At 40.6% G+C, this 25,701-nt stretch overlaps 1 protein-coding gene across 2 annotated transcripts; it reads right to left on the bottom strand.

Moving 5' to 3' along the window:
* Positions 1–1,534: 1,534 nt before the first annotated feature.
* On the bottom strand, positions 1,535–25,155 carry LOC129099927 (DENN domain-containing protein 2D-like). 2 transcript variants are annotated; one of them, XM_054609375.1, is made up of 17 exons: positions 24,954–25,155; positions 20,264–20,330; positions 20,072–20,158; positions 19,887–19,946; positions 13,724–13,771; positions 12,086–12,181; positions 9,948–10,123; positions 8,576–8,688; positions 8,396–8,465; positions 8,218–8,295; positions 6,917–7,057; positions 5,734–5,882; positions 4,510–4,681; positions 4,336–4,386; positions 4,156–4,237; positions 3,603–3,848; positions 1,535–1,859 (listed from the first exon to the last, which is right to left on the bottom strand). In XM_054609375.1, exons 1-17 carry the CDS (start codon positions 24,981–24,983, stop codon positions 1,792–1,794), a joined length of 1,734 nt encoding a protein of 577 aa, XP_054465350.1. In that variant the 5' UTR covers positions 24,984–25,155; the 3' UTR covers positions 1,535–1,791. The 2 variants fall into 2 exon arrangements, with proteins under 2 accessions (XP_054465350.1, XP_054465351.1); XM_054609376.1 differs by lacking the exons at positions 19,887–19,946; positions 20,072–20,158; positions 20,264–20,330; positions 24,954–25,155 and adding an exon at positions 18,049–18,500.
* Between the last annotated feature and the right edge of the window lie 546 nt (positions 25,156–25,701).

Here is a 25,701-nt window from a genome sequence, read left to right on the forward strand (position 1 = left end):
CCATGCCTATTACAGACCATATCCTATCATTTTATGAATATTCAAGCAGCTCATAAGACATTTAAAAGGGTCATTGCATTTAAAATATGTTGTATGCTTTCAATATTCAACCGCATTAAATAGAACTCAGCTGGTAATGAGAAAAACATCATAGCTCAGAGCTTCAGCACAGAGAAGATGTCGTGTGAGACAAAGAATAACATTCAACACCACTGACAGTTGACCTTAAAAACATACAATAACACACTTGTATTTAACTTATGGTGACTGACTCTATAAAGTGTATTACAGACAAATGTCAACAAGATCCTATTCTACATTATTCGCTACAGTAGGTGGCGCTATGCAACCAAGAGTTGGCTTTTCAATCTGCCCAAAAAAAAAAAAAAAAAAAAGCAAAGAAGGCAACAATGGAAATTCGTAAATGCATAGTGATCATAAATAAAAAATGACAAAGATACACAGGACTTTGACAAACCTGAAGACTCTTCCACAGTTCCCATGGACCGTGTAAACACCAGTCCACCTGCAGCCCTCTATACCATGAAACTATAAATGTGAGGGGCATGAATTACAAGTTAAACAATGTTACAAGTTAAACTGGTTTGTTTGAATGCACACATTCAAATAAACCTTGGTGGATGAAATACAAAAAGTGGGTATTTGCATGTATGTTTCATTTCCATTCCAAAGATTTCCAAAAACCCTGCCTCCCCTTTTGTGCTCCTTGTCTGTTGACCTGGGTGTTTCTCTTCCTTGTTTTTGCTTATAGCTTTGAATATACTTTTAAAAATATTTTTTTTTGTTTGTGTCCAATCATGCTGCAGCATCATTTCCACCATTGGTGATTTGTGCTTTATCCTCCTTTTAAGTGCTTATTCCCTGACTTGTTTTGTACATTTTCAATGTGGCAAATAAAAGATACATTTAAAAAAAAGGCTGTTAAGGTTCTAGCTAGTGTCATTTTTTTCCCCACGTTGGCACAAAGAATTCTGTAATGTTAAAAAAAAAAAACTGACTTTTTCCTGTTGTTCACACTGAAACGGTCAGTGAGTCACATCCATGTGTCCGGTCCCATGGTAGAGGGCGTTTTGGCGGGCTGCTGTCTCTGACTGCACACCTGGCTCTCATCATCAGCCTGCGCCCCATAGCGTTTAATTCACTGACTGTTTAAACCTATTCTGGGAACGAAGGCAGTTATTCAGTGGCGATGGCATCCATCAGAATTGGTTAAGTCTCTCCGCAAACATTTCACATTCTTGAGCCCACTCAGGTGGGGTTTTTTTTACTCCAAACATCTGACCAGTGGCACTGCTATTGACGTCCCGGGTCCTTTGCACCAGTCTAAGAGGCCCCCTGTACGTCTCTTTAGCTGCCCATGTGGAGACAGGACCCTCTAGAAATGACATTAGCCATATAGGCAGAGGAGGCCGCTCTTCAAACTGTAGGAAAGGTATTAGTTCTTTGTTAGTAAGACACAAAAGACTTCCAGCCATCGGGGCCCGGTTGCCATACAAATCAGAGACTGTAGGTGTATGCTTAAAAAACTAATCTTTATGTGAAATTATTTTCCTGCTCATCAGGCCACAGGCTGAGAACCAATACATGAAACTAAAGTCTCTCATTCTGCCAGTGTTTCACAGAGTAGCAGCGACATAGCCATACAGTAAATTCACACAACGGTACACACTTGTTTTAAAACCAAAACTGACACATAAAAACACACAGTGCAACATTCACATGGTTTCCTATGAACTCCTTTTATATACACCCAGGGTCCCACGCCCAGAGCTAGTGTTTCTTTGTCTTCTCCTTTTTCTTCTTCTCCTGGTATTCAAGGATCTTTTTATGAAATATTCCTGCAGGACAAAAAGGAACACAGCTTGAATCAGTGCACTGGAGAAAAACAAAAATGTAGCTGTTCTAACATGAGCTGTTAGTTGAAAGACTCTGCAACATGATAGTAAAATAGGAAATTGCTCTGAATGTGAAAACTAGACCACAAACAGCTAGCTATCCGACTTGATTTAATTCATTTTATGATGAGGTGGTTTTTTTAAGTGTAGGTGTACATTGTTCAAATTAGGTTTTTCACAGTAATTGTTGAATGCTAACTAAGAGCAATTACCTAGAGTAGCTTTAAAAGCAACAATGAATTTTGTCCAATAATGAGTCCAATTCTGCTACAGATACAAATTGCATTCAGGAGAAAAAATAAGTGAATAAGTGTTTATAAGTCACATAACTAGGACTATAACATTTTTTCTCAAAATTAGGAGTTCTTGATCTGACATTTGAGATCACTCAATCCTTCTCTGTTGTCAGGTGAAATAAACATGAATGAGAGAAAAATACTATGCGTTGACCCTGGCCAGTAGATACTCGTAGAGGGTTAGAATAACGATGGCCGAGTAGAAATAACGGCCACTATTCAGCTCTTTGCGGATATATTGTTATTGCCGTATGTCGACTGATGAGTGTGGAGTCATTGCAGTCAAAGATACAGAATGTCTGAGGTCATTTAGAAACAGTGTGTCAGTGTGAATAGTTGATTTTTAATCATCATGTTAAAGGATTGCTGTTGTTAATGCTGTGCATTGATGAAAACAATTAACATACACCGATTTAACTTTATCGGGTTTCTAAAAATGGTCGTACATCAAGATCGCTAATGGAGTCAAGTTTTCAGTCAGACTCTCAAGTTGACATGAAATGCTTCCTACACCTTGTTTTTTTTTCTGATTTTGAAACCGGACATGCTAAGCTGGACACTGCTGCTACACTGCTGCTACACTGCTACTACAGACTACATGCTAACTGTATACAGTGTGTACTATATACTGATATTTTTTGTGTAGTGTTTTTGCTGTTAGCGTACATGAAAAAACATTTGCAACTGTTTTATACCAGCAGGACATGATACAAGCTGCAACTTTAGATAGTCTAGTTACTGCCAACAACCCTTGGCTAAGCCCCGCCCAACCCTGTTACTGCAACGATTGCATGGACAGTCAAGGGGGGGTTCAAGGGCGGGACTTAGCGAACTGTCAATTAAACTGCAACGAGAAAGGAAAAATGTCTTCAGTCATTTGTTGTTTACAAGCCATCGTCCACAATTTGTATTCCAGCTGTGAGGATCTCCTCTGTTTCCTTTGTGAACTGCATTGTGGGACAATAGTGTCCACCACCAACACACTCAAATAGCAATGTGTTTTAGCCTGCATACTGATTTGTTTTCAGGGAACTCCATTTTGTTACATTTCCGGAGTGAAAACACTTCATACTCAAAACCTGATTAGAGTTAGGGTGGATTTTGGACACAGCTATTCCTCTTTCCTCAGACCTTGCTGACGGTCTGCCACTTCTCTAGTCAGTCCAGTCTTAATCCCTTGTCAATGAGGATTTAAAGAAGCGATGAGTCTCGTAATGACCTCAGTTTCATTATTGGTTGATGTTTTGAGAAGTGAGGTGCAGTGAGTCTGTCATAAGCCAGTTTCTTTTTCTTAAAGTCAAGTCCCCGCAGAAAGATGTGAGAGTTGGCCTACATTGAACCTGAACGTAAATCATATCTTTGAGTCAAATCATTTGTTCCGAGTCCTCACCTTGCTGCGGTCCAGGCTGCCGCTGCTCCACATCCTGGATAAACAGGTCAAACGTCTGCGTCTGGATGAACTTCTTGACAAAGTGTCGAGTGGTCTTGGAATCAATGGCCTTGTAGAAGCTCCTCTTCTCAAACACCCCCGGCCCTCCGGCACGGCCGTATTTCACGTACGAGCCGTAATGGCCGACTGTTTTCACAAAGAACTGCAGGAAGGCTTCCGACACGACTCGATTCATCTCCTCCACCGCTGAAACAAAAAGGACAGAAAGCTATATTTCTGTTCATTAATAATAATAATAATAATAATAATCAATCCTTTATTAGTCCCACAATGGGGAAATTATTTCTCTGCATTTAACCCATCCCGGAGGAGCAGTGGGCTGCAATGAAGCGCCCGGGGAGCAACTTGGGGTTAGGTGTCTCGCTCAAGGACACCTCGGCATGTTGCCAGTAGAGGGGTTTGAACCACCAACCTTGTGGTTACGGGACAAGCGCTCTACCTCATGTGCCACAGCCGCCCCACCTGTGTTTGATGTGGGTTGCAGTGCACTCACTTGATGTTTTCTGTCTGTTACTTAGCGCCTCTAGTATTTCAGTCTGGAGCTTCGGGGGCAGAATTGAGCTTTCATCACCAAGCTGGAAAACAATTTCATACAGATGTTTTAATTGAATTTCAAAAATGGCAAATTAATAACCAATTTGTTTTTTTACATTTTTGTTGATGCGACACTTACTGAAACAATGAAGGTCTCCTTTTTATCCTCGGACAAGTCGACCACCAGAAGCTGACACACAAGAAGTAAAAAAAAAAAAAAAAAGGTAGAATAAGGCTTTCACCAGTGATGGCGTTCTAATACACAAACCCCTCTTTTGTACAAATGAAGCAACACAACTCCGTCACAACTCACGTCACTCTGGTCGGTGACCAGGTCCAGCAGGCGCTTCTGGACTCCCAGCAGGTAGGGGGTGGGCGCCATCACTACGTCGATCAGGATCTCTGGCACAATGGAGATCATGGTGTGCTGCCAGGTGAAGGGGTAAAGGAGGGCTGCTACGGCGTGAATGACCTGGGATAATGTGCTGTAGGGAGACAAGGGAGCTGACATCAGAACAGATTCTGACTAACTGCCCAGGTTTGATGGGTCAGTCTGTTTAATCATGAACCCGATCACTTCAATTATTATCTATATTTGTGCCGCAGTGTAATTGCAAGCCCGGGCTCCTTCAATGTCATGCCAGTGTCACCAGATCAGCCAATCCGCTTCCAACACTATGACACTATGATAGAGGCTAGTAAAACATTGAAAGGTTTGGATAATTGTGCTGTAATAACTCAAATTCTATGTAATGTCCATTTACATCAGTAAAACATCAGTCAGTCAAGAAAGAAAGCAGCAGAGACGGATAGATGTCGGACCCTGGTCAGGCCTGGCCAACGCCACGCTATGATTGGCCAGTCTGCGTTTGAAAACTTAGCGAATGATCAGTTAAACGTCACAAGGAGACAGCAAAATGTCATCTCAAAGATTTAATAGTTATTTTTAGTTTACAAGCCACAATGAACTGTTTGATTTCCGGCTGTGAGCAGCTCCTCTGTTCCCATGGTGCACTGCATTGTGGGACAGTAGTGTCCACCACCAGCACACTAAAATTTCAATGTTCTTTAGCCTGCATATTGACGACTCAATGGGCAGGAGGAGGCGAACTGGCCTTTGAAGAGAGCATATATGGATATGAAGGCTTCAGTTCTCCGTATAAGTATCATCTGACTGCAAGGTGAAGTGGTGAAAATGTTCTAAATATAGCGTACATTTAAACTGATATAGATATTTTTAGGTGTCTAAAATATGTCCACAGGAGTGCATTGCTTTGCTCCAGTGCTGGAACTCTACTTGAAGACATTCCACCTCTAAAATGCTTCCAGTGGACATCTGATTTTTGATTGATGCAATCAGAATGATTTGAATCAACATCACTGGACTTCCCTGGTAGGTCCCACTGTCCGGATAAAAACATAATCTGCTACATTTCACTTTGTGCAGGACTTTTGGTAAACGAGCTATGCATGAATAAGGTTGAGTAGGTCTCCACGGCCTCCATATCTGCGTGAGTGCGCGGTGAGGGTGTCATACCCCAGCTCATCGGCGATGAAGACGATCCGTCTCTCCAGGACGGCGGCGGCAAACACCAGTAACACCTCCTCGTCCGTCAGGCAGTCGAAGAGCGTGTTGAAGTTCACGTGCTCCAGCCAGGAATCCAACGGCCGGGTCAGGCTGATGATCTGGAGGAGAGAGTCACCACCACTGTCACGATTATGCAAGCACCACCAAACAGACACGCTGCTGACTTTCAACTGTGACGCCTGTCTTATTGTCAAGGCACTGAAGCTTAGCTCTCAAGGACGGGATGAGATGCAGGTTAGTATTAGTGCTTTACTCTACATTACTGTACATCGTTAGAACCCCCCCCCCTTCACTGCCACCATGAACACAGCCGGAGAACCATGTCTTTGTCCTCACTTCAGCCTGAGGGCTGGCCACAGTAACTGCAGCACAAACAATGGCCAGCGTCAGTGAAAACTTGTGATGACTGCTGAAACGTGGTATGCGGCCTGATGGGAGAAGTGTTTCTGTTTCTGTTTCTGCTCTGAGGTAAAAATAGGGTATTGTAAGACTTGTCAGACACAACTCCACCAGAACACACCTGTAAGCCCGTCCAGTTCCTCTTTAGAAAGGGCTGTCTGATATAGCGTTCACTTAAACTGATATTGATTATTTTAGGTGTCTAAAATACGTCCATAGCAGTGCATTGCTTTGCTCCAATGCTGGTTCTCCTGTGTGTTTCTACAAACAAAATGTACTGTAGTTATACACTGACTATGAAGAAGAAGAAGCTAATACAACCATGAGTATCACTTTTATAACTTATAAGGCATTTTGAATGGAGGAAAATGAATTTGTTGCCTCATTTGAATATTTCAGCAAATAAATATTATAGAACTAATGGTCAGAGATGTGAAATATAGATATAGGTTTTCTTTCATTTTTTATTGGTCTCTTCATCTGACTGGGTGTGTGCCCCTTTAAATATCATTGGGCTGATTATGTAATTGTCTTGCGTACAGCTGATTAGATGCATTATGTTTTCTCCTAAACAAAACAAGGATACTCAGCTCAATCTAATAATTCTGTTGCACCAGAAATAGTTTTAAACGTCGGTAAACCTGAGCCACTCTGAATCTTTGAAGTTAAACTTTTTAAAAAGCAAACAGACTTTTTGATTATCTGTGAGCATATTGGGGGGGGTTGGTCTGACCTCAGTGCCCGACTCTGGAATGAAGCTCTTAATCTCCACAGTGTTTCCCGGAGCAGGGAATGGAGCCTCCCTCAGCTTCTGCATGAATGGGTAGATCATGGCCATGGAGATCTGCCGCCGCTTCTCCACCTCGTCAAATATCTGCACACACAGTCATGATACGGTACTGAGGAATACTCATATCATCCAAACTTCTTTAACTCTAAAGCTTTACGGATAAAGTCTCATTTGACTTTTTTTTAACAAGACTAGGTGACTGGTTGTTTGCTGCTATATTAATGCTCTGAATATCTTGTAAATATCCTAAAGTAAAATAAAAAGTGTCCTATGTGATCAGATATATACATATATACTGTAGATATAAAAGGTTAAGTAAATATAAATATGCCACAACCCAGCAAGTCACTAAATGTTTTACTGCAGTGAGCTGAGCCCATATGGTGCATGAATGCATATAATAAATGGGATCAGCTTTACATTTCATGAAACACAAACAGTTTTAACAAAAAAACAAAACGTCACTAACAATTCACAATTCATTCAAAAAATATGTGCAAACGTCAAAAAAGGAGCCACCGTATGCCGTACCATTCTTTGTTTTCCTTCTATTTTCATCCCAATTTGTATTATTCAACCCCCTGCACTGTAGTTTCTGACAGTATCAATTTAAATAAGAAATGTGCCAAGTGCAATCTTCGTGGCCAATTCCAATTTTCTCTCTTTTTTTTTTTATTCTCACTTTCTGTTTCAGATTTTTGCAGATTCCAATTTTCTAATTTCAAAACATCAGCAAGAAAAAAGAGGAAGTAATCTAAATCTAAAGTTTGGCTTCCTCCAAATTTTGTGAGCTAGAAATAAATCAGCGTTTCTTTTGAATTTATGGTGTCAGAAATGAATGTTTGAACAATGAAATGTCTGTTAAGTGACATTCCACAATTGAAGGCAAGGTGCTAGCCTACATTTTTTTTTTTTTTGGTTCTCAATCTACCTAGCCCAAATTTTATTTAGTGAACTTATCTAAGTCGGAAGTTATAAATTAAAAATACTTTTTCCCAAAGACAAACATTGGGAAAGACACATCTGTACCTCAGCATATAATATTTTTTGAGGTAAACCAACTTCCCAGTACGAACACTTGAATAGCACCTTTATTTAAATAATTAGGTCCTGAAAGTTGTAAATTGCATTAACTGGTTTCTATTTTGGAAATTCATAATGTTTGGTGAGAAGTACAGCTAAGTTTAGTCACAGTGAGGAACAGGCTGAAAGATTTGGTTACAGAAATGTTCAGTTGAACACACCTTGGAGAAGAGGCCGAAACAAGCCACCGAGCTGATGATACAGTAAGCCTCCGGTGGTCGAGCTCCTTTCCCTCCAGGCTGCAGATTGGAGCGAGAAAGGAGAGGTTTATTAAATGAACACTGGAGAATGTGATCCAAATGGTGACACGGTGAAGAAAGCTTCAGTCTACACACTGACCAGTAACCTCCTGCAGTATCCGTTCCTTCTGCTGCCGTCAACCTCAGTCAGAACAAAGGAGAACGTCTCACTGGGAAGAGAGAAAGGGAGAGGAGATAAACCGTGTACGCTGAACTGAACCATGGATGAGGAAGGAAAGTTATCAAAGTGAGGAAGCAGCTGACAGAGGAGCAGTTGTACCTGTGGTATTCTGTTAACGGAGCCCAGTTGATGCCCTCTGGGAAACAAAAGAGGGTGATCGCCTTTAGCGTCTTCTCCTCCTCCTCCTTCTGAAACCTCGCCATCCCATCTCTCTGAAAGAAAAGCAACCACAAACATCTGTTCTTTAAAAAAAAACATTTAGGTTTTCTCAGAAACACATAATAAAGTTATCCAAAGTTCCCCCAGAAACCTCAGTTCTAGTGGCTCTATCTGATTTTACACTCATTCTTAAGCTGATTATTTAGTTGTTTTTTTTGGCCTGGGCTACGACACAGGTAACAAACGATGTAGGTACCTTCTAAATGCTGCGTCCTATAAGGTTTATATCAGCCTGTAGTCTTCTTCTCCTCTTTTATTTGTCGTGCTGCTCTATTTCATGGATACAAACCACTCAAAATCTCCACACAGTACCTTTAAAAGCAATATAATACCATACCCCTCTAGGATTGAAAGGTGGTTACTCAAAATTGGAGCTTCCTTTGGTCAGCTTCAATTATGACACATGAATTATGAAGCATGTTTCCAAGCTTGCCTCTGTGAAAATCATTGTGACCAATCATGACCAACAGGTCAGCAGAAACAAAAAGGGACAGTTCACCCCAAAATCTGAAATACATCTTTTTCCTCTTAGTGGATTAGTGTTGGAGATACCTGCCGTAAAGATATCTGCCTTCTCTCCACTATAATGGGACCAGATGGCACTCTGCTTGTGGTGCTCAAAAGAGTCAAAAGAATACATTTGCAAAACTCAACAGCACCGTCTCTTTCCCAGAAATCCTGAGCCAGTTACTCAAGATAATCCACATAACTTGTTGTGAGCAGTTTCATGAAGGATGTATTTCCTCTTTTCCCCAACTACACCAGCCAACCGTATCACCGCGCAGAAGGAAGTGTTGATCCACTCGTGGACGAGAGGCATGTGACTGCGCGAGACGTAAAATATTCATGGCGTACTCCTCCGCTGAGCTGTAACGTTAGCTAGCTAAGTGGTGCTAAGTGAGTTAGCAGTATCGAGTATAGAATAGAGACCTAAAATAGTTTTTTTTACGATTTGAGCACTACAAGTCGAGTGCCATCTAATTTAGTTCTATTATATTGGAGAGAAGTCAGACATCTCCACGTTTTAAGTTCTATTTTTATTCTGAGAAACAATCAGATTTTTCTTGATTTCTTTGTTCAAGTTTAAAAGCACCTAAATGACCCTGTGTAACTCTAGCGCATATATAGAGAGAACAGAGCGCACGGCTTTGCTTTTTCCAGGTGGACAGTGTATTACTATAACCCGTCTCTCACTCCACCAACACTCCAGGTTCGCTTTGTAATGCTGCCCTACGTTCACCAATATACTGACCTTGGGAAACTGGTAGGTGATCTGAGGTTCGTAGCTGCTGCCATCTTTCGTCTTCTTGAGGCTGACCACCACCAGATACTCAAAGAAGTACTGACCGCTGACGTAGCGGTGCTGCCTGGACGTGCTGTCTGCCGCCGCGGCGCCCTCCGGCTCTGTCGGCTCAGTGTCTTTGACTCCTACACAGAAATGTAGAAAAACATTGTGCTTTAGCGTCCAGGGTTACTACTGTGATCCAGATGGAAAGGTTTACAGGCTTTGTTGGATCAGAACCTGATCGGATAGCGATCAGACAATTCGAGTGGTGAAAGGAGCGGCTGTAAAACGATGAATAAGCACGTTTGTTTCCTATCATTTCTACGTTATTTCTGCCGCTTCCTCCTCCTCCTCCCTGCAGCATCAGTTAACTAGTTTTCATTGAAGTATAGCAGTATAGCAGAGTAGCTTTTCAAGCTCCACTAAAAACTAATTCTGCACAATAAAAGTCCCCTATTATTTGTTATTTATCTGAGTCATGAATTGTTCTTTTTTCATCATCAGTAGATTACCAGGACTCAGCAGGTCTCAGCTGTGCTCCTGCCCTGGTGTCTGTCATCTCTTACCTTTGCTCTCCTCGGGAGAATAGACAAGTGTTACCACTGTCTAAATTGTTATTATTATATTCTAAAAGAAGGGACGCAACCATACTTCTCCACTTGCTTGGAACCAAACCTGACTACAACACTCCAGCACGCAATCCCCCCTGAAAGGTGTGTTTCCCATAATGTTGAATTATTCCTTTAAATTATTTCTTCCTGCTCAAGTACAAAAATCTCACTACTCCGACACGATGTCAGAGTTAACATGGAGCCCACACTGTCACTAGCTGCACTCCCTGAAGAAATATTATCTAAATTTTGTGAAAACTGAAAACAATTTCAGAGAGAAGCAGACAGAAAGGGTCTACAATATGTGTTCTACGGATATATCCAGGATGTCAAACTGGTTCAGCAGTGAAAACAGGTTCAAATATAAAAGATAGAAGCTAAAGCTACAGATCAAAGTGGAAAAAGTGAACCACCACATCACCGTGTGATCGAGACAGAAGACAATGAAATGAAGAACAACACTGATCCTGTAAAGCCGGGTAGGTCTGTAATCACTGTTACGATCATTAAGAATGATTGGATGTCGGACCTTGGTCAGAGCTGGCTGATAATACTCAACAATTGGCCAGTTAGAAGGGCGGGACTAAGCGAAGGGTCGGTTAACAACATATTGCGCTGCGGCACCCATCTCTGCCTTTGTTAGTTCAACACCCCCTTTCTACTGATTCTACTCAATCATTTATTAACAGTGTCTCCAACAAATGTTTGCCTACAGACGTCGGCCCAGACAACTCCACCTATCCACGGCTCAGAGACCAGCATTCAGCCAATTCCAGCAGCCCAGCTTCATCCTGTCTTCTTCACCGGCTGGCTGCCTGTTCACGTGTTCTCTGGTGCATTCCTCCTTTTGTGTCAAAAATAAAAGTGCCCCAGCAAGGGCCTTTTTTTCCCTTTCTCAGGCTGGCAGCCTTGTGTCTGTGTGTTTTGAGGACTGCTGGAGCATCTCGTACCACACTTGCAAAAATACTCCTAAAGTTGGCCTATGTGTAGTTTGATTTGTCTTACATATGTTTGGGGTGTCCTTTAAAGTGAGTCTGTCGGGCCGGTTGCTTATCGAGAGTCCAGTTTGGGGAAAATAGCATCTTTTTAGGTAGTTTGCTTGCTGGGGAATAAAAACATATTTTATTTGTTTGGTTTTCATTTCCCTCAGTATCAACCCCAAACCACAGATATTCTCTGAGGGAAGCCAGATGGAAATCCCCTGGTGTCTGCAGCAGCACTCTGATCACAGCTGCTCAACACTGTTTGTCAGGTCTGTTTAGTACGTGTTCAAAATGGTTACTCTACACCACACCAGAAAATATAACAAGGTGTTTGACCCCAAAATCACGATTTGACCAAACACCCAGCACCACCTGCTTCACTCTCTGGTCCGAACACTCAGGGTACCAAGGTAACAGTGAACAGGAAAGTGGAAGTATTTGCGCTGCAAAAAAAAAAACCCTAAGGTGAATTGTTTTTTTCTTTGATGTGTCAATGTAATGAAATACTTGCCATCTCTTTTGCCTCTGCGGAAGGAGGCCCACATGGCACTGAACCTCTGGAGGGCCCCTTGTCGTCCACCTTCATCTTCACCTGCTGGGATGGCTGCTGCAGAAAACAAAAGCAGAAGCTGCTCTATACTGAAAACGTTCACACAACATTCACTTCCCCATGCTAGTTTAAAAAGTCAAGTGTTTTTTTAGTGACTAGAAATGTAGTTCAATTTACACAATATTTTTCACCAAATTCAGCGGTATCAACATTGCAACTAGTGTAGGGTTGACTATTAGTGCCTTCACAAAATATTTATAACGACTAAGTGGGTAAAGGAAAATAATAAAGCAGATAGAAAAGTTTGGTGAATCCAGAGAATTCCATCAATTTACTAAAATGCAGCTTTTAAAACCAGGAAAACACAATACTTATGCCATATAACGATATCTAGTCTCATTTCACATTATCTATACAATAATCGATATACGTTGCCCAGACATGACTAGTGACTATAAATGTTTTTGTCACTACAATCTATTGTAACAGCAGCTCTCATCTTCAAGCCTTCCGGCGGTAAACACTCCATAGCAGGGCATTATGATGACATAAAAAGGCAAGACAATATAAAGATGTCTATTGTGTAGATTATTTTCTTTATAGTTTATATGGCAATATAGGCTTGGTCTATATTTATTCATTTTTTTTTCTCCATAATTTCACTTGAAACTGTTTATTTTACACTAAAGTCTTTAATGGGGCGGCCGTGGCACAGTGGAGAGCAAGGTAGTTCTCCAATCAGAGTATCGGCGGTTCGATACCCGGCTTCCGCAGTCCATGTCGCTGTGTCCTTGGGCAAGACACTTAACCCCAAGTTGCTCCCGAAGACTTTGCCATCGGTGTGGACTGGATGTTGCATGAATGTTAGTTAGAGTCTGATGGGCAGGTGGCACCTTGCATGGTAGCCCTGTCATTAGTGTGTGAATGAATGGGTGAATGATATGTAATGATATGTAATATAAGCTTTGAGCTACTGATTGGATAAAAGCTTCTGCTAAATGACTGTAATGTAATGTAATGTAATAAAACGAGAAAATACTCAAGTGCTCCTCATTTGTCAAGTATTTAATTTCCACTGGAGAATACAAAAATAGGCTTTACCATGTGCTTATTTCATACAGACTATTTATTTATGGAATTATCAGAAGACATACTATATCCTGATATAGTATGTCTTCAAGACCTACATCGGGATAGGACATTTTGGCCATATTGCCCCTCTCACCTCTAAAGACTGAGTTTTGGTGGACTATTTGCACTACACACTTTATTATCATATCATACTATCATATTAATTAACATTGCACTGGTCACTTCATCTTGTTTTTATCACTTGTCATGGTTTAAATTCTGCTTTCATTTTTATTGTTGTTTTATTTTATTTAACTTTCATGTAGCACACTGCTGAAGAACCGCTAAACAGATTTTCATTGTTCTAAGCACAATGGCAATAAAGATCTATTCTAGTTATTTAGGGCTGATTGGAAGTAAAATGACAAATTATAATTATGAACCTTATTTTTGACTATCCCAGGTAAAATCATTTAAAAAAAAATCTTCTCTTTACATTTAAAAAGTGTATCCAGCTGCTGTACTTACTGTGTTTCCCAGCCACTTCAGTGATGATGTTCCCTTTGGGCTGCTCACCTGGACAGCACAGAGAAGAGAAACTGTCAGTTTGCTAAATACTGATACGTCAGCTATAAATACTGAATTCAGGTTCTGTTTGCGTCCACATCTGGAGGAGCATTTCAGGAAGACTTTGAAAAGCCCAACAAACTGAACCAGGATTTGTTTGTTTCATTAAGTACACAAGGTCAGACTAAGTCCAGTCTGGGTCAGGCCCTCCTCATTCCTGACTTTGACCTGTGAGTTTCCTTTCTATCACAAATTATGTGAATTCAAGTGCGAGATATATAAGACGCAGCATGACATTAAAACAACTTTCAAGTATGAAATAAGACCCCCGCCTGGCCATTTGTGGGTATTTCACAGGGACTTATTTGATTTGTTTAAGTGACATGCTGGTGCCATGGAAATACTGTTCAATTACCTTCTTCTTAAAGTATATCTGGGTGTCTGTCACATTTATCTTATTTTTTTAAGTTTACATTTAAATTGAGATTTTTGGGAAATGTACTCATTTGATTTAATCCAAGTAGTGAAATAAAGCAAATGTTTACAGTGTTTGAAGTTTGTAAGCACATTACGTAGTCTGGAATACTATGCCGATACTTGAACATTTAAGATGAGTAGTAACTGATACAATACGCAGTGCTAAATGTCTCATGAGCTCTGAGGGACTTCTTAGGTTGAACTTTTGCACCGAGCACTGCGTTTCCGTGTGGTAGACTGATTGCAACGTCGGTTAAGTCTGAGGTTAAGCTCATGCTGGAAACTAGGTTGATGAGGACCAGGTCACGTTTCCATAGTAACTTAGGTCAGACTAATTTAAACCTGCTTTATTAAACAGAATGTCCTACATACAGGCCTGATTTACTGAAGTATGTTTGGCTTACACACCTCGGGTATACAAGTACTAGCAAAAACTGAAGTATGCTGAAGTTGAACAGCAACGGGTAACAACTCCCCAGATGGGGAAACATCACAACGTTCTGAGCCAAGATCACACTTACTGGAACTCTGGTTGTTGTGGAGCATATGAAATTTAGATGTGTTGTAGATTAAGCCTCAGTGCAGTCTTATGCATCTGGTTTGCTTATTTCAGTGTACCAGAGCAACCATCATCAACAACACAGGTCTTCCTTATTAATCCTCCCTGTGAACTGCAGCTCTAACAGTGCTGAATCATTTGTTTACTTCAGACTCTGAGGAAAGAATTTTCATACTGGTGCTGCATTCATGTCCTGCGGGGAAAAAACACAGCTTTGTACAGGAAAATTCTGTCGATGGTAGATCGACAGATGGTAAAAAAAACAGCATTTGGAAAAAGCTGGTGAATGCTCTTCAAGAAATCTTCATATTAAGATTGACTATTTCAAAAAAAATATTCTTCATTTTAACAACTTTAACATCACTTGGGAAACTCAAAGAGTCCATCACCAAACTCTGATTTCCCACTGCGAACAAGTAAATACCTCAAGTCAAGTGTATGAAACCTATTACAAACAAAGAGCAAATCTCACAACTCTCATCTGAAAGACAGAATGGGACCAGGAAAGACCCTCGTCCACCATGAAGCCTTCAATGAATAGTTTGACAGTTTTGGAAATATTCCTTGTTTTCTTGCCGAGACTCAGACGAAAAAGGGTGATACCACGGCCACGTCTGTACTTCATGGTCAAAAGGCTACCAGCCAGTAGCTGTTAGCGTAGCTTTGCATAAAGACTGTAAGCTCTGATTAAAAGTAAAAAAAAACATCTACTATCTTTAAGTCATGCAGTTGAAAATCAATGAAGTTCCACTGAAGTAAAAAAAGTATGAACGAGCGGTTCTTGCATGAGCTCCAATGTACGCAAAAAGACTTGAATTTTTCCCTTTTTTTTTTTTACTTTCAGGAGCACAGACAAACACCCAGCACCCTCTTTTGTACTGGAATAAAGGGATAATTTAGGGTTGTGTATTGGCAAAAATCTGGCGGTACGATAAGCATCATGATACAGGGGGTTACCGTTCAATACATTTGGAATTTTGCCATAAGCAATGTGCTATAAATTCGAGTTTTAGGATATCTGTCATAGTATAAAGAGCACTTAAATAAACTTAAAACATAATATTGCGAAACTCAATTGTATAATTCACATTTCTTTCATGTGAATTTCACAGGTGGATATCTCCAAATCTGGGCACATAAAGCAGAAACAATGTGTCAATATGAATTTATATTGACTCATTGTCAATATAAATGTATAATTGTCTCGACAGAAGACATTGAAGTTGGACCAGTTTACTATAAATAAAAAAGGATCCACATAGTTCAGCCCAGTGAGGGCAAATATGGATTAGATCCTGCTTAACGTGTTGAACTCAGTTGGTAAAGAGAAGGCCGCCGGACAGAAAACAGAAGCTCTAATCCCAAGTGAATCACTTGATGTCAAAACTGGTAACACTGGACCACAAACTGCATTCTTGTTGGTGTGAGGTTATGTCACTGCAATGACTGGTTTGCCGACGAACACGACCTAACGTTTATCACCAACTTAGACATTCCCGCATGCGTAGGGTTAAAAAGCTGAATGGGTCAAGTACATGAAATATGAGTACAGCTGAATGCGTCCCTGAGGAGCTACAACTGAAGGAGACAAAAAAAGACATTGTCCTGGTTTCACTTTCAATCTAGGTCCTCACAACAACAACCTCTACTAAAAGTCTGAAGTCCGCCTCACTCAACCTGTCTGTTTGCACTGTGTCAATAGCTATGCCAGTGTATCCCCACCCAACGCCTTGCAGTTGAACAGGTTTGCACATAATCAGATACCAAGTAACATACAAAATATATATTAAACTGTGTTGACTTTTTTAGTTTTTACTCTTGAAATAGACAATGCCATCAGAGCAAACTTGTCTTAAGCTTCCATGCTACTGTCTAGATGTGCTGCTGCTGTTCAGCTATGATGAGGGTGTAAACAAAAGTGATTCAACAGCCTCCAGCCCTCAGGCTCCTGGACATGTTACAACCAATTCTATAAGAAAAGGAATGGCGCAGACACTAATGCCAAACTAAAAACTGCCTGAATCCTGTTGAAATTGTATTTCTCATTCAGGAAAAATACAATCTGTCCACTTATCTTCCAGTTCAGTCGTAAAAAAGTCCCAGATTCAGAAATTTCATCACCAGTGGGATCCGTTTTCAGTGTCAACAGCCACATTCCTGTCTTAAGATGTAGCCAGCCATGAAGAGCACTCACAAGGGCTTTGCTGCGTGAAAAGGTGTTCCACTTCAAATGTGAAAGCTGGCTTGGTAGCCTACCGGTTTCTAACAAAAGAGGCATATATGTGTGACTCCCATGTCGGCTCTCTTGGCTTCAAAGTCACCCTCATTATCGGATTAAATCCATTAAATAACCAAGTGTTGGCGTAATAAAATGTCAAGACTTAAAGGCATTGAGTTCGGCACCAGGCTGACGTTAGTCCGTAAAGGTTTAGTTCTGTCCACATTGCTGCAGACTTTTCCTAAGGGAACTACCCACAATTCATAGCAATGCGACGCTAAACCCACAAGTTAACAGTGGAAGTGTGGAAGCCAGAAGAAAAAAAAAAGGGGAAGAAAAAGGTAAACAAAGCGGAAGGCACATGGGTGTTAAGCCTGGCCTTTTAAATGTACACAGACACGTTAAGGATTAAAGGTGGAACATAAAAAAAAAAAAACACAAAAGAAGAGGAATGTAAGAAGAGATGAAATTACACAGAATGATTCAAACATTTCAATTTTGTAATTTAAGTAAATAATAATTATTTGACAACTGCCTCTCATTCTCGTGAGGCAAGAGAGCAGGAATACGTTTAAAATCCGGATGGGAAGGATAAAAAGTCTAAAAATAAAACACCCACAATTCTACACAACGTGTGATGATGCTGTCACATTTGTATTTACACAGTATCCTCTTTCACCCTCAACCATTGAGCAGGTGACGTCACGTAGGTCCCTGAGGGCTTCAGGATTGGGCCCTGTGGTGCACTTGTTTCTGGATAGACACAGTGGAGCGACGGGGTTACGGGTATAAACACTCCTACTTGTCCAAAAGTAATCAACTATTAAAGTGGTTTATCACTAAACACACGGATATAAAACTTAAAAAACAGGTTGGCTATGCTACAAATACGCGTCCAACCCCGTTTAGCACCCACGTCAATTTTTTGGGGGGGGTTATTTTCTTCCGTGTTTTTAAATGTTTCTCACATCATATCTACGTAGACTACGTCAGACACACAGCATTCATAGTTGGGTCACGTCCAGTACTCACTCCATCTGCTCTTTAAGTTCTTCAGTCCAGCCCCCTTTCTCCTCTTCACTACCGTCCCGCTCATGTCTTCTTCAGCCCCGCACACGCACCGCAGTCCTCTCGGCTGTGTGTTTTTTTGTGTGTGTCAGCAGCGGCACTTTATCTTCTCCATTCCCGCACCATACATTCGCATGCTGGCTCCCGCTCACCGTTCCGCGTGCTTCGCAGGCTGAAACAGCTTCTGCTGCTTGTGGAGCGTGCCCAGAGCGCTTGGTGTCCTCTGTTGTGTTGCGTTCAAGTCAGTTCCGAAAAAAGAAAAAAAAAACGCACCGCAACGCATTCCCCTAATGTTTTTATTTTTCTTACATTATCCTTATGGGGAAATATGGTTCGCGACTAGTAAACTGATTTAAGACGGTCACACAGTCAAGTTAAAATAACTACAAGATGTCGTAGAAGCTCGACAGGCCGACATCGACACAAAAAAAAAAAAGGTTTTGCATGTAGTTCTTTAAGTCTCCCCAGCTGTAACTGTGAAGCAACAACCAGCCGGCAGTGACTCAAACTCCCTGAGTAAGAGCAGGTCAGGAAAGCGTTTAACTTCACAGGGCTCCTGTTCAATGTCAGGGAGCTGAATTACATTTACTTTAATGACTTTTCTCCCACTTTGACAAGACTGTAAGAGAAACTTCTCGAAAAAAGTTGTTCACTATACGTTCAGGCAGTAAATAAGGAAATACACACAACAATAAAATAAAGTTCACATCTGTCAAGTAGCCTTCAAATCCAAAGGGCTAATAACTTGCATATTTTCCAACCAACTTTCTGATTGTTTTTCCTATGTAGCAAATTGGGACTACAATTTAAATTTCATTGTGGAACCCTGTGGTACAATGACAAATAAAAAACCTTGTAACTTTGTAACCTTGACTTTAAAGGTCTTTAAAGCTTTAAAGGCCTCGTAATACTTCTATATGACTAGTAAAATGACCGTGACATGTGAAATTAAGAATGCCCCTTTAATATTTCACCATTTCCAATCCTACATGGTATGAAGAAAATCGTGCACTTGTGCAAACCTGTACTGGATTGCTGTGATTAATCTCAGACATCTGCAAATATGTGAGTTCATGGGTTCATACCTTTAATGTCAAAACGTTTGTCACTTTGTATTTGTTATTCTCTCGAACATCTTTTGAATGGATCAATATGTAATTTCATTTAGATAATGTCACAGGCTCATTGCCATCTTCTATTCTATTACCTTACAAAATTGTCCTTTCAGAAACCCTGACCGTCTTTCCCTAGCTTTAATTAAATGCTTTAAGTCATGCTTTTAGCTTCCGCAAGTGGAAAAAAACAAATGAAATACTTTTTACTTAATGTTCTGCATAAACATTCATTTGAAAAGTGTCTTCATTTTGTTGTTGAAATGTTAATACTGGCAGCATTATCCTCCTTTTAAAATGTCTTGGCTGGTGCAAATGAGTAGAATGTAAATGTGATTTTTAGGAAACAAACATGATACAGAAGAGTAAAAGGGCATTTGCTCTTTGAGCGAACTCGAAGCGGCAAAAAGGATTCTGCTGGACAAAAAGTCCCCCTAACAAGTTTATGAACACTAAATCTTAGCAGCACCAAACTCTTAGCACTTAAGAAGGAGGGTGGGACGGTGAAGGGAGCTGCAGGACGATGTATGCATGCTGAGTCTAAAATCCCCTTTGCATTAATCTAGGCTGATGAATAAGCCAGTGACTGTGAAGTTTGAATGAAACCTTTTATGCCGATTAGCCGAGGCTTCATTTAGCATTCCAAACTTTGCAGGGTCCACTCAATGCTCCTGTTACCTTCGTACATACCTGTCTGCTTCACCTGGTCCTGATTACAGCGTGTCTGCAAGACACCGTCTTCATCTGGGACTGATTAGAAAGGGAAAAAGCACCAACAAGGTTTGACCAGGAAACAAACAGATTTGTCACGTTGTTGTCTGTGATTATTGTTCAATAGATTGACTGCAGGGGAGTTACGTAAGTACTTCATTTACCCTTTCTCGATGTCTCCCGTACTGATGAGAAAGAAAACAACCCTCTCCGCCGTGTGAATGCGCCATCATCACAACTGAAGCTCCTTTCTGCAAAGGTTAACGTCGACACAATGACGAGTCGTCAATAAGTAAAAGGCTAATTGGGATGAAAGTATTGTCTGTGAATGTGCATTGTGCGATCCGCTGTCTTACTTTTAATTCGGAAGGATGAGAACCTGAAACTCCTTCTGGTGTTCGGAGACAGTTGCTGCTCCGAATTCTGAGAAAAAGGGGGATAAAGATACATTAAAATAAAATATAAAAAGAGGTAAAGTATACAATCAGTTAGTGGTCTAGCAAAAAAGATTAGTATAGTTTTCCCTCTGCAAGTAAGGCATGTCACTCTGTCTATCTGTATTCCAACAGCTACTGATTACTAATGATTTTTGTGACCCTCTTGACCTTTCATCTTTCATGCTACTGTTGGGTCACCATTTTTACTTTTGATCCAACGTGTCTTAACTGATGGTCGAGTTTCCAGGACCTTTTCAATAAGCGTTTCTGGTCCCCTGAGGAAGAACACTTTCTTGCACGGCAGTTGGATTCTCGATACGGGATCAAGTATCAGATGAAAATCCATCTTGTCAGGCTGCTGCTCCTTAGATGATTGATCTACTGTGTGCTGTAGATCTCTACGGGCAAGATTGCCAAGATCTTTGTTTTGGATGATCATGTTCTAAAGAAGACAAACCATATGGATTTTGGTGGTTCTATAGTGTCAGCATGTTTTGTCGTCCTCAGGCGACAACCTCCGGTTCTGCCGAATGAGGCCGATCCGGAAGTTTCTCAAAACTTGCATTCTCTCTACTGACCAACAGGGGGCGACTCCTCTGGTTGTATAGAAGTCTATGAGAAAATTACTCTACTTCTCTCTTGATTTATTCCCTCAGTAAACATTGTTAACATGAGTTTATGGCCTCAATCTCTAGTTTCAAGTCTTTTTCAATACAGCATGATGTTCATTTAGTAAATTATGCTCCATTTAGAGTCAAATAGACCATAAAGCAGAGTATGCTTTAGGGCGGGGCTACTGTGACAGGTTGCTACCGCTACAAGAGACGTATACAGCGTCTCTACGTCACTCCTCCACATACCAAATATGGTAACTCCTGTTCATTGGCTGCAAAAAACAACAACATGACTATGGCTGTAAACTGCAGTCCACAAACAATTGGGTGACATCACAATGACTTCCACTTCTTATAGACATTCTATGGTCCTCTTATAGGCAAGTCTCAACAAGAAGCAAAAATAACAAGTGCAGCTTTAACTTGTTGTAAAGTTTTTTTTTTAACTGCAATACTGTACATTACCACTTATTTTTGTATGTCTTAGACAGTAAGGGAACTTCATGTAAACAGTTGGTCTGAGTCTATTAAACCTTGTTTGTCAGGCTCACACTGTCTAGTTTTAACGTGGCTTTGTTTGCTCTGCTGTAAATATAAACTGAAGCGTGGTCACAAACAATATCTGATAACACTATACAGACACCATTCCTTTACTACCACTGAGCTACTGTTGTTGCTTGGTTTGAATAACTCAACTGGAAGCTCATACTGCACAAACTTTATATGAGCATCATTGGTTCTGCATGGGAAGACACGGCCGCTATTTATAGCCAACAAAAATGACAGGACATGAAGACATGGTATTTATAGCCAACAAAAATGACAGGACATGATGGTGCCCTAAGGGAAAACTCCCCGGCAATATAAACCACCAGTGTACAAGTGGAATGCATCGATGCAGGGTTGGTGGAGCGCGTCGTTAAGTAAAGTATTTGTAAAATCAGTTTGTTATAGTTAGTAAAACATTGTCGGTGTCCTGCTCTTGCCATAATTGGTATTGCAGTTTCTGCAAGCTTCAACCTTTGCTTGTCAGTCAGTCATTGATTCCCTAGGCACAGGAAATGAAGAGTTTCATATTTCGTGTTTGTTTTGAATAAACCGGGTACAGTGAGCATGAGCAGGGGAGTATAAAAACAAGCAAAGGGTGCCATCACAATAAGTCACCTAACACTAACTGTGACTGATTGTCAATCCATCAGTAGACAGTGCTAAAAAAAAAAAGGGAGAGTTACACGTTGGAACTATATCTAGACAAACAGCAGTTTATCCATCCACCCAGCAGATTTGTGCAGAGTATTTGGCCCTGAATGTTTTCAGCACTTTCATTTCGTATCTCCCTCTGAGCAATGTTAAAATCAAGTTCCAGGAATCATCCAGTACTCATCCACCCAGCACTTCAGTACAGCCTGGCCAGGCTGTTGTTTGACAAGAAATAGTTCCAGCATGTAGTTGCCCCTTAAACAACCAATCGTAGTTTTAACAATGCTTGTGTAAGGATTGAATAAACATGATAAAGATGCTTTAGAGGTGTTGAACTTTGAACATAGCCAGGCTAGCTTTTCCCCTTTCCTCCAGTCTTTATGCTAAGCTAGACCAAGCATTGCCTGACTCCAGGTCTGTACTGAACCCACAGACTTGAGATCAACATTGATATTTATTTTCAATTTACTTTCGTAAAAAGAAAGCATATAAGTATATTTCTCCTTTGAAGTCTATATATGTAAGGTTAAAAACAAGTCATTTCGGGGCCTCCCAGTGTTAGTTTGAAAAAATAAGACAAACACATGAACACACAGACCACCAAAATGCAAATGTCATTTAAAGCCTCTGGCTAGCGGCCTTTCGGGTGCTTTCAGACCTGTGCGCACTTGCCCTTCCTCTGGCTTATCATTCACTTCAAAGAACAGAGGACCTCAGTCGCCATAGTGACCATGCCTCAATCCATTACAAACACACTCATTTATGACAAAATGACAGTGTGTTTCTTGGGCGTATCGCTTCAAATTCAATAGAGTAGGTCATTGTATTCTCTTCTATATTATTACCCACATTCTTATACCTTTCTATAAATGTTCCTAAATTAATTGATGCATTGATTGTGAAGTTTTCAGCTGTCGATTGTTTCATTTCTCATTCTGCATTCTTGCACCAAGGCTGGGTGTCAAACCTGGCGAAGGGGATAACTTGCCATGGATGTAATAAATATCAATAAACACTCCATCCTTTGTAGAATGAGTACTTTTACTTACTTTAAGCTATTACAAGGAACTTTACATTTGTTTGGAAGTCTATTATTTTGGAAGTCCCTGTGGAAAAAAGCAGTTCGGATCTGGGTCTATCCACGGTGGACTGGTTGCTGCTGGAGGCCCCTCTGGAGTCTGAGCTGAAGGAGTTTCTGGGGAATCTGATGAATTCTTCTGAATTTGCCAGAATTGAGATGACAAGAATTAAGAATAAAATAAATAGAAATAGATAATCCTCTTGCTTACTGATGTAGGTCCTATAGAGGCATCAACATTAAATCGAGACTATTTCACTACCAGTTAAAAGATCCTCACAGTAACTTTAAAATATATGATAATTATAATTGCGCTTTTGCTTCAGTGAAATGATGAATGCAGGACTATTACTTGTAACTGTGTTTTAACATAGGTGTAATGGTACATTTCATATTAAACATGAAATAACCTGAGAAGCGGTGTGCTGCGCCCACGCTTTATTCCACTGCTTCCGCTCCCTTACTGATGAGCTGCAGCTGCACTTTACAGCCCCACTGAGTTGTCGCCACGACAACTAACAACAATTTCCATTTTCTTTTGTACCAGTCAAATGACCATGTAAATGTCCGGTCAACTCTTCCTATTCTATTCTATTATCCTAAAGTAGAAAATGTGTTCATATTACCCCTTATTCCATAACGTTGACTCTTTCCATATTTGTTTGCTGATGCTGCTACTGCTTTTATCACATGTACTGTGCATTATTACATTTGCAATGCCCCGTATCTCACTTCTATACATCCATGTGTGTTTTGTTAATGTTACTCATTGCTGTTCTTATCATAATTACAGCCCTTTGAGGCGTTATTAATCAACTTTGACTTGATCAGACTAGTTTGCTTGATCAAGATCACAAAGTTATGTTGAGATAAAGCAGAGGAAGTAGGAGAAGTACCTAAGGGTAGATCAGCACTTCAGTCTACGCCTGCTCTAATGTTACAATACCACTGTGGAAACATTAAAACACTGATGAAATGGGAAAGTAACCAAACCATAGCATGTTTATGTTTGGCTTCTAGTGATTGAGTAATCCTCTAGGATACCATTTAGAATGATGTGACTTGTAGATAATGTGTAATCAGTCCTACATTTCACTGGAAGCTAGTAAAATCAGGACAGATCAGGAAAGACTTGCTGAGACAGGTGTGCAGGAAGTTGCAATAGCTGATAGTCAAGCGATATTTTGCTGGTACATTTCATGTCTTTACACATGAAAAGAAATGCACACACTTACTAACACACACACACACACACACACACACACACACACACACACACACACACACACACACACACACACACACACACACACACACACACACACACACACACACACACACACACACACACACACACACACACACTCACACACTCAATTCTAAAGTGGTGTGATCTTCATGTAATTCTTACCACAGGAAGTAAAAGTGAAATTGTTGACATCAAAGTTCTCCATTCCTCCTGTCATGTGATAGTCACAGGAAATATCTCAAGATGATTAAGAAAAAAAAAAGATTCACATTTCAACTTGCTTTTTTTTTCTTTTTCTGGTTTGCTGATTGCCACCTTCATTTATAATCATTTTCAGATACTGATGTCAATCAATATGAAAAGTGAGCATGGAAACGGCAAGTTAATCACAGCTGAGCCTCTTCAAACAAGTAAGGCAGCCCTGAACTGAAAACACAGAGAGCATGGTTTATGTAGGAGCTTACTCACCACCTGCGCTTGCTGTGATGTCTTGTCCATTTCTCTCGGTTTGGCAGATGAAACTGGATCAGGTTCTAATGTTCTGTCTTTGTCATAGCTTAGATTATTTTATTCCTTCAATGATTAATACCAGCCTAAAATGTTCTCCTGCGAATCAACACGGCCGGTGTCGACAACTGCTGTTGGTGACGATGAAGCAGCAAGTGCACCATAAGAGGAAGTGCACTTGAAATGTGCGGTTGACGGACTTCAGTCTCAAGCTGGGATTTCCTCTTTCAATGTTGAACCATAGTACAGCGACGTAGGCGACACAATGTGTGTGTGTGTGTGGGGGGGGGTTTGTGTGTGTGTTTGTTGCAAGTGAAACCTGTCCACCGGCTTTTGGAGCCAGTTAGAGCACTGGATAACGATTAATAGTGTATATGCACTCTACACAGTGCTTGTGTTGGCAAACGCAACAGAGTCATAAGGAAGAATAATTTAAATAAATAATATCTGTGGTTCCACTGATTTCTATTTTAATCCGTCTTTTAAAACTGAGCATTGTGAGACCAACAGTGTTAAAGCTGTGTAATGCTAAAGTAGTGGCGTACTCTTTTAAGTCCATGAATGATGTCCCGGTCACACTAGAGTGGCAGACTGAAAGTCATCCAGTGTATTCACAACATCAATATAGTTACGCAACTTTGTGATATTGGGCTATATAAATACAACGCCCTTGACTTGACTAGTTGATGAACTTGTCACAAGGACTTTA

The sequence above is a fragment of the Anoplopoma fimbria genome, chromosome 12, assembly GCF_027596085.1.
Source record: "Anoplopoma fimbria isolate UVic2021 breed Golden Eagle Sablefish chromosome 12, Afim_UVic_2022, whole genome shotgun sequence".
Lineage (NCBI taxonomy): Eukaryota > Metazoa > Chordata > Actinopteri > Perciformes > Anoplopomatidae > Anoplopoma > Anoplopoma fimbria.